The sequence below is a fragment of the Episyrphus balteatus genome, chromosome 1, assembly GCF_945859705.1.
Source record: "Episyrphus balteatus chromosome 1, idEpiBalt1.1, whole genome shotgun sequence".
NCBI lineage: Eukaryota > Metazoa > Arthropoda > Insecta > Diptera > Syrphidae > Episyrphus > Episyrphus balteatus.
Window position 1 is genome coordinate 7,342,506 of NC_079134.1, and position 10,029 is coordinate 7,352,534.

General features: G+C 34.2%; 2 protein-coding genes across 2 annotated transcripts; one reads left to right on the forward strand and one right to left on the reverse strand.

Moving 5' to 3' along the window:
- Positions 1-789: 789 nt before the first annotated feature.
- Positions 790-4,538, reverse strand: LOC129906678 (polycomb protein esc-like). The gene is made up of 4 exons (XM_055982552.1): positions 4,347-4,538; positions 4,163-4,293; positions 3,921-4,089; positions 790-1,841 (listed from the first exon to the last, which is right to left on the reverse strand). The coding sequence occupies exons 1-4, from the start codon at positions 4,425-4,427 to the stop codon at positions 945-947; spliced, it is 1,278 nt and encodes a 425-aa protein (XP_055838527.1). The 5' UTR covers positions 4,428-4,538; the 3' UTR covers positions 790-944.
- Positions 4,539-7,786: 3,248 nt separating this feature from the next.
- Positions 7,787-9,179, forward strand: LOC129906079 (augmin complex subunit dgt2). Its single transcript, XM_055981710.1, has 2 exons — positions 7,787-8,112; positions 8,166-9,179. Exons 1-2 carry the CDS (start codon positions 7,878-7,880, stop codon positions 8,630-8,632), a joined length of 702 nt encoding a protein of 233 aa, XP_055837685.1. The 5' UTR covers positions 7,787-7,877; the 3' UTR covers positions 8,633-9,179.
- Positions 9,180-10,029: the final 850 nt, after the last annotated feature.

The window sequence follows — 10,029 nt, forward strand, 5'->3', positions numbered from 1 at the left end:
AATAAAGATTCTGATCATTTTTGGAATCTATTTAACCCTCTGTAGGCACACCTCTTTTTTGTGACGTGATAGGCACACGGGTCCGAATTTGGTTTATACTTTTTCATGTCGCTAGAACTTTTTTCGGTCACAATATTTTATAGTGAATCAAGTATGAAGTTGATGTAGAATATTCCGAGGAATTCGAATATTGTATTCACAATTCCGAAAAAAAATATTTTCACCCTTATAAAGAGACTTTTTTGTGATCACTTTTTTAAAAAATCGTAATTTTTTTATTTTTGTCCTGCCAAATTCGCACCCGTGTGCCGACAGCGGGTTAAAAGCCACAAACCCACAAAGCCAAAATCACGAATCTGCAAAACTGTAGTTTTGAGAAAAATGTTTTCAAAGTTTGGAAACTCATGCAATCTTATGGAAACTCGTACAACGGAAATTGAAAGTTTGGGCTTTTAGGCAACAGATGGAGGATTGGGATTGAGGCAGTGAATACAGTGACTGATAACAAGTAAAATGAGGCATTAAAGTAAAAATGTCCAAAAATGCAGATTCTCGGTTTTGGCGTTCTGTCAACGATATGACAGAGTATATCTCTTTTTTCCACTTATTATTTCCACATGAGTTCATATTAGCCGTTCAATATAAAGTTTATCATTTTATTCATCTTTCGTACGGAATACCGTTGATTCTTTTTAATGAATTCCTTTCCTACGACATTCTACTTCAACGTCAGCATACAATTATAGTTGGGTTTAAGAAATGATGGATACTCTAACCGAAAGTTTAGTTAAGTTAAATTTTATTAAAAGCATTAGCTTAGCTGTAACCAAGTCTACATAAACATTAAAACATAAATCTTAAAATCTTAATAATTAAATTATTAATAATAATACTTCCCTTTTGTGAGATTCTTCTCAAACTTATTTGAGTCTCAAAGATAAACTTTAAACATTCCTATCCCATCTCCAGATAGTGCCATCATCACAAACACAAATCAGTACTCTCCCGTCTTTCGAAAATGCAGTTTGCCTTATTGCAGTTGTACATTTCGAATGTACCAGTGTACTGCATTTAGTTGCATCTGGATCAGAATTATCCAATTCCCAAACATAAGTTTTTCCATGTTGATTCCCCAGCGCTAGAATTCTTTGCCAATTGTTGAAACCAAATCGAATAAACCAAAGTTCACATTCTTTGTAGTCAAAATGATGAATGATAGTAGCTGATGATTCTGGTGGTGTCTTAATATGCCCTTGGTCCAACTTGCCCGGCTTCCAGCAAACAATGGAATTCTCACAAGATTTGGAGAGGACAAAATCTCCAAACCACTGGACACAATCGACGTAGTTGCGATGGATATCGCGAGTGCTAAAATCTGGAAAGTGCTCTTTGATTGTTGGAAAGGGACCAACACATTTGTTTGCATTGAATGTGCCACTCTTTTCGATGGCTTCCTTGATCTCTGGCTTGTCGAGTCGCCAGAGCTTGAGTGAATGGTCCATTCCACTTGACATTATTCGATCGCCATTCAAATCGAAATCCAAACTCAATACTTCATCTCTGTGACCCTCGACGCCACCGAATATAGCAACGCAAGTATCACTTTGAATGTTCCACAAACGTAGCGAATGATCCTTGCTTCCGGAGAGCAGAATTGTCGGCTTTTTTGGATGAAACTTGAGCTCGTTTATAGCATGTCCATGACCGATGTAATGTTTTGTGCAAATATGCTTCGAAGGATCAAAGATTCGTATGACACCACGATAGCCAGCCGCTGCGAGGACAGGATCTCCAGATTCTGGGTCATAGGACCATGCGCATGTATAAAAGTTTTCATCGGCCTGTAAATGAGGGAGAATGGGTTAATGGGATATAAATGATTCGTAGCAGAGTTGTAAAAGATTGCAACCTTTTTTTGAATGCAATCTTTAATGAGTTCAATCAAAAGATTGCAATCATTGACTTACATTTGGGACTTAGACTTCAAACTTTACAATCACCTATCATTTTTCGTAAAATTATTGCAATTTTTTTCAACCATTTGTTTGACTTCATTCAAAAGAATGCAAAAAGAATGTAAAAGAATGCAAAAAGACTAAAATGCAAGAGAATGCAGACAGCACGCATTCTAAATACATTGCATTTATGATGTTCATATAATGGGCGACCCAGCAGTTTGTACCACCCCCAAGTTTATTTTACTCATTCGATAGAGAATTGGGTGAATATCATATCCCTAATCTTTCGTACTCGTGAAATTCACCTTTTGGCCCCCATCTTGGATTTTAGTTTTTATTAAATATCTCGACTTCTGTTCATCTTAGGTAAAAGTTTGTTAGACAAAAAACGTAGGCAATTAAATTTCGCGTCTTTTATGTTAAGAACACTATTTCCATATTCTGAATACTAAAAAAGTTAGAAGCCAAAAAAGTAAAAAAAAAAACGAAAAAAGGACAATTTTCAAGTTTTCAGCACTTTTTATCAAAATTATGAAAAAAACCTTATGAGAAAAGATTATTCACCTTAAAGTTCTCTACAGCTCTATTATACAACTTTTTTAAATTGCTATAAATACAAAAGTTTTCAACAAAAAAATATTAATAACTTTTGTATTTATAGAGGAAGAAAGAAACAGAATACTAAAATAATGAAAATAAATTCATAATTTTTGTTTATGTTATGTGGACTTCACCAAATTGAATTTTGTATTTATTAGCCCAGTAATTTTAGGTTTTATCTGCGGAAAAATTCCTACTGGGCTGAATTTTGGTATACACCTTCATTACGACGTTGTAATGAAGATGTGAAAAATCGACATCAAATTCGTGCCGGCGTTAGAAGTTATAGAGGTCAAAAGGTCAAAAGTTTTTCGCATATATCTCGCGACGTGTTGCTCAAAGGTCAATAGGGGTCTGTAGAAAAATTGTCTACAAATATTGCCTTTATGCATTTTTCTGTAAAATCAAACTGAAAAGTACATTTGTAATCTCTTTTGCTTTTTTGATATACGTTTTTATAAGTTTAACTAACTAACTTACTAACTAACTAAGAAGCAAAATCTTAGCAGTAAATTTTGACCCTCAGGTCAAAATTACCTACCCTGAGACCTGAGGGGCATTTGAAGGTCAAAACTTCCCAAATCAATCTTAGATTACTTCTAAGATTCATATCGAAACTTTGAACAGAATTTAAATAGATTGAATGACGACGTTATAATATAGTCTCTTTCTCAGCGCTCTACTCCGAAAACGGTTAATGTTACAGAAAATGCATAAGGCAGAATTTGTAGATAATTTTATGACGAACAATTTTTCTAAAGACCCTTATTGACCACGTCGCGAGATGTAAGCGAAAAACTGATTTTCGTTATTATAGCGATACAAAAAAAAGTTGTACGACAGAGTTGTAGAAAATTTTAAGGTGCAATTTTTTTTCAAAATTGCTCAAAACTAAAAAAAATTCTATTTTTTTTTTACTTTTTGGCTTGTAACTTTTTTAGTATTCAGAATATGGAAATAGTGTTCTTAACATAAAAAAAGCAAAATTTAATAGTCTACGTTTTTGACCAACCAAATTTTACCTAGGATGAACAGAAGTCAAGATATTTAATAAAAACTAAAATCCATGATGGGGACCAAAAGGTGCGAAAAATCAGCATTATGATTTTCACCTAACTCTCTATCGAATGATCAAAAGAAATTTGGGGGTGGTACAAACTGCTGGGTCAAATTATAAATGCACTGAACTAACGTCATTCATTTGAATGCAGTTCAAAGAAAAAGATTGCAATTATTTTACGAAAAATGATTGGTGATTATAGTCAATGAATGCAATCTTTTTATTCAATTGTGTAACTGAATTTTAAAAACTACATTCACAATAGATTGCATTCTTTTACAACCCTGATTCCGTAGACCTACATCTGGATCAGCATAACACTGCAAAAGCTTCATTCCACCTTCTGGAGGACATTCATAGATAGAAAGTCTATCTTTGCCCACTGAAGCAAATATAGCTTGTTCCTTACTGAGATAGTGATTGAATTGGGCTCCAAATATTGGCTGACCATGGTCCTCACGCAAATGGCAGCTTTATTTAATTTTTTTTTTGTTTACAATTTTTGTTTATAAATCAAACTGTAAGCTAAAAATGAATTATTTACCTGTATGAATAAGATGGCTTTGATGATTTCGAGTGCCTGTGCTTCTTTCGTGATTTGGGTTTTCTTCCTGATGGAGACTTGCTTCGGGAGGTGGTTGTTGTGCCGGAACTTACAACACTTGCAGCATCATCCTGAGAAAAAAACAGAAATCCTTAGGAAAGGGATTGAATGTGTTAAAACGTACTTTATCATCATCGAATGCTTCGGCTTCTGCAGCAATAATTGGAATTGGATTTGAGTTTTCATCTGGGAGAATTGTTTTCATTTTTTGAGTTTTCTTTGGCGAATTTTCAAACAAAAATAGAAATGCGAAAATTTTTCAACCGGCAAATTTTCTCCAATTCCATGAAATGTCAAATCGTATATGACAGAAGTCAAATTAAACACTGCCTTACCGAGTTCTGTTTGGCTACCCATTGCAATAAGCTACCAATTTAATTTGTGCTCGAACTCAGTCTCTAATTTCATAAAGCCCTTTTAAATATTTATCTGACTCTTACGTAATTGAGGTTTGCTCCATAGTCAGCTATTACATGAAGCCTCAAGAGGCTTGACTCTTTTTTCTAATTTTCTTTTGATAATCATTCTGTGAGGCGCGTACTATTACACGATGCCTCTTGAGTCCAGGACTCAAATTTGACATTTCTCTTTTGATTTAAAATGTGTTGTTGTTGTATTGCACTAAGAAGCAAACAGAAATGAAAGGGAATGTTGAAAAAAGAAAAAGTGGAAAAAGAAACGTCAAAAAAGAGTCTCAGAATTCCGACCCACGACTCTCTGGTCGGATAATTTTTTGTTTCATCTTTTTTCTCTTTTGCACTCATTACGTTTCTAAAGAGGCGTGCCTATTGAGGCTTCATGTAATAGCTGACATACAAAAAACGTCATTCAAAAATTTGAAAGCCTTTTAGATGTTTATGAAGTCGGTCATAAATCAGATAATTTTGAAAATGAGCTCAATACAAACTTCAAATTTAAATAATTTCTTATACGATTTGACATTTGACATTAGGGGTATTCACGATCCGGTGTAGCAAAAAAGTGTAAAAATGCAAAATTTTGTTTTCTACTACTACAACTACAATAGACAAATTTTGCACTATTGTATTTTATTTTTGCAATAGGGTTGGGGTATAGCAAAAGTGTAAAAGTGTAATAAATATTTAGTCTGTATATTTGGTTGTTTTATTTTAAGAAAATGTTACACTTTTGCACTTTTACAACGATACAAGACCATTTGCATCGAATCGTGAATACCCCTATTATCTCATTTGAGCTCTAGTGAAAAAGGCTATAATAGCCTGTTTTCACTAGAGCCCAAATGAGATAAATTCGCAAATTAGGTCAGTTCAAATTTCATATACCTGCAAATATTTAACTATAAGGGTATTCACGATCTGGTGCAACAGGCCTAGTAAAAATGTAAAATTTTATTTTTTTACAATAGATATCGTGAACGCCCCTCTTCTTATCTGTAGTAAATATTGAAGCATGAATGATGTTTTTTTTTCCTCCACCGTTGCTTCTTCTTTTTTCCATTTTTTATAATATAATTCTTTGTTTTGTTAGGGTTAATTAATTTTCACTAATTATTTTACATCAAAAGAAACTAAATTAAATCAGTCGTGGAAATGGGGCATCTAGAATGGGATAATTTGGAAAAAAGGGCGTCATCATAGTGTTTAGGTACAAATTGGCATTTTATATACACTTCGCGTCACTTGAATAGAAACAACATTTTTTCTTTAGAAAATAGCGATTGGCGCTTTGGTGAGGTAACTAAGTAGATTTTTGGTTTTGCATTTTCAAAGAGCAACTTTTAACAAACAATGTTGTAAAAACAAAAAACCCAAAACAGAAACCGTATGGCTTCTAGTTGCGTTTTTTCGCATTACCTCACATAAAACAGTATTTTTTTTGCGTCACTTGAATAGAAACAAGCTCTTAAATTAGATAAAAATGATGAAAAATCATGGAAAACACCAATTATAGTAAAGCAATATTAAGCTTTGACATTATTTGCACATTATAACCAATTATGGGCTACGAGCTACCAATAGGCACCACAGAAAATACATAAATAGAATTTAACATTGAAAATGCACTTCTACTGTACACAATCGTGGACCTAATTGGAGAAAGTGATAAAAGTGATTGGTAACTTCTTACAAATTAAAAAAATCACATTTTCTACAATTTAAGGATTGAATAAGTGAAATAAACTTTCGTTTTTATCCGGAACGCATCTGTTTTGTTTTTATTGCGTTGTTTTTTCTTGAACTATCCTTGTGCAATCTCTAAGACGGTTGTTCTTCCACGTTCCTAAACTTGCCAAGAGCTTCTACCATTATTTCTTTGTAAAAGTTAGCATCTGTTTTTGAAGCGTGAAGCTTCAATTTTGCTATTGCACATCATAAAAACAAAGCGTATTACTATAACACATTTTAGTGCCCTTTATTGGCGATGCGATAAAGGTTATTCTTTTATAAACCAATGAAATAGGGCTAATATTAACGTGATCCATCTGAGTTGGTATGTTTTCCTTTAAAAAACCACTCTTTACCTCACTACTTTTCAGTTCGAATGCAACTATAAAATAGTTAACTTTTTTGTAATCTTAGAAGAACTTAAAATGTTGTTATTTTGCATTTTGAGGCTTTTTTAATGTTGTGCACCTTTTATAACTTCCAGGATGGAACAAACCAACACGTTTCCATCGCACTAACACCACGTTTTTGACCGATTTTAGCGGCAAAGTGAAGAAAATTGCAGCTAGTTTTTAAGTTATTTTTTTCTCTGCTCGTGACTTGGGTCTCACCTGTCTTATTTTTTGATTTGATCACTAGTTTACGATATTTTAAAAATTATCTCATCCAAATTTGGCAAATTTTCCAATATCTTTCTCGATTTTGCATAGTGCAGGTGCATTTCCAATGTTAGCTGCTATTTATGCATTTTCTGTGGTGCCTATTGGTAGCTCGTAGCCCATAATTGGTTATAATGTGCAAATAATGTCAAAGCTTAATATTGCTTTACTATAATTAGTGTTTTCCATGATTTTTCATCATTTTTATCTAATTTAAGAGCTTGTTTCTATTCAAGTGACGCAAAAAAAAACACTGTTTTTTGTGAGGTAATGCGAAAAACGCAACTAGAAGCCATACGGTTTCTGTTTTGGGTTTTTTGTTTTTACAACATTGTTTGTTAAAAGTTCCTCTTTGAAAATGCAAAACCAAAAATCTACTAAGTTACCTCACCAAAGCGCCAATCGCTATTTTCTAAAGAAAAAATGTTGTTTCTATTCCAGTGACGCGAAGTGTATGTCAACATTTTATACTACTAGCGCTTACACGATGAAAATATAAAAGGCTTCAATTTTACAAACATTTTGGAAACTAGCCAGTTGTTTAAATGAGGCTTAAGAATAGAACAGGTTCATTCTTTTATGTTGCCTTGCTATTATTTTTAAAACATTGCAGAGCGTTTATACGATAAAAATAAAAATGGCAAATAAAATGGCAACAAAAAATGTTCTCACTCATGTAACAGGGGTATAATTCGGAGCAAAATCCACTCTATCAACAAAGCAAACAAACAAACCTTAAATCTACCTTACCGACTGTTTGGTTTTCTTTTCTTCTGTCAACTGAAAATTTAATTTTCAAACATTTCTTCAAAAAAATTCCAATTTGTTTTCCAATTTTTACTAAAAAAAATGTCTGATTTTGCTGAAAATACTCGCATAATTAATGCAGAAAATCAAGAACAATTAATTGAAGCTCGAGATGCAGAAGTTGAAAAAGTCGAAAAGCTTAAATTCCTCTTGAATTTACTTAAAAATGCAAATCTCCGTCAAGTCGACATACCAGACAAAGAAGGACTCCAAAAAGCCATCAAGATTTTGAGAATCCAAGATTATTTACGTTTAGATGATACATCATCGAATTTAGGTATGCTTTAGTTACGAAATCAATCAAATAATGTTCATTATTCATATTTTTAGATCTAAATGAATGCAAGAGTGTTTCTTTAACCTACACCGAGCGAAAAGCAATGCGAAATTATCTTATTCGAAAGGTTTCTGAAGATTGTGATCCAATTGTAAAGTTTGCACAGAAAATCAAAGAAGAACTTCCAGATGTTTATGGATTGGGTGATAAAAATAAACAAATTCTCGAATTGGAGTCAAAGAGACGAGAATTGCAGTTGAAATTGGCCGAAGTCAAGAATAAGAAATGTGCAATGCTTAAAGCAGCTGCAGATTTAAAAATGGGTCCATACATGAAGAATGAATTGGAACTCATGCTCTCCGAGCATAAATTGAATCAAATGAAAACTTCGGTTTTCCAAGGATACATTCTTAGTACTTTGTTTTCACCAAAGTATACACGCACTGAGCAGCCAGTGACTATTAAAGCGATTAAGGAAGCTGAGAAGTTTGTGGATGCTGCACTAGAAGCGGAGGAGTAAATATTATTATAAGATTGTTTTGTTAAGGATTAAGTTGTAGGTTTAAGTAGGAATTTGTTATTGAAAATGAAAAGTTTATACAATTTAATAGAACTCATTATTTTAAAGCTCTTGTCACAACTTTCTTAAGTTGAATTTTTTACCATTATAATGTTTACTTTTCTTAGTACTTTGGAAGTTAAAGTGTAAACAGAGTCGAATAATAGACGTATAGATTTTTTCAAATGAAACTGCTTGAACGATGAGGAGAAAAAACTTAATATTTTTCTCTTCTCATGCCCTGATCTTCATACTTTAAAATGGAAATCTTCTTGTTCTCATTATTCAAGAGCAGGAATTTAACTTAAACCAATTTTATAGTTTCTACGACTCCATTCAGATAATAGTTTGCCTTCATTTGTAAACTGAAACGGTCGTTACGTGGGATTTAAATGTTCCCAATTCTAGTTCCTTTTGACTTTATTGATCAGACGCAGCTAGGGGAAGATAATACCAAGATTTGCTAATTCAAATCACTTAAATCAGACCCCAGAAACCCATGTGGGTCATTTTGAAATGCCCCATGTGGGTCATTTTGAAATGCCCCATGTGGGGCATTTGTAAATACCCCAAGTGGGTCATATGGAAATCCCCCACGTTTGTCATTTTGAAATGCCACATGTGGGGCATTTGGAAATGCCCCACGCCCTACTAACAATTTTGCTTCTATAATGCTTTATAGAAGCAACAATTGCATCTGTAAAGCTTTATAGAACCAAAATTGTTTGTCGGGCGTGGGTCATTTTGAAATGCCTCATGTGGGTCATTTTGAAATGCTTTGGAAATGCCCCACGTGGGTCAATTTGGAATGCCCCATGTGGGTCATTTTGAAATGCCCCATGTGGATCATTTTGAAATGCCCCATGTGGGTCATTTTGAAATGCCCCAAGTGGGGCATTTGGAAATGCCCCACGTGGGTCATTTTGAAATGCCCCACGTGGGTCATATGGAAATCCCCCACGTTTGTCATTTTGAAATGCCACATGTGGGCCATTTGGAAATGCCCCACGTGGGTCATTTTGAAATGCCCCACGTGGGTCATTTTGAAATGCCCCACGTGTGTCATTTTGAAATGCCTCATGTGGGTCATTTTGAAATGCTTTGGAAATGCCCCACGTGGGTCATTTTGAAATGCCCCATGTGGGTCATTTTGAAATGCCCCATGTGGGTCATTTTGAAATGCCCCAAGTGGGGCATTTAGAAATGCCCCACGTGGGTCATTTTGAAATGCCCCATGTGGGTCATTTTGAAATGCCCCATGTGGGGCATTTGGAAATACCCCAGTGGGTCATTTTGAAATGCCCCATGTGGGTCATTTTGAAATGCCCCATGTGGGTCATTTTGAAATGCCCCATGTG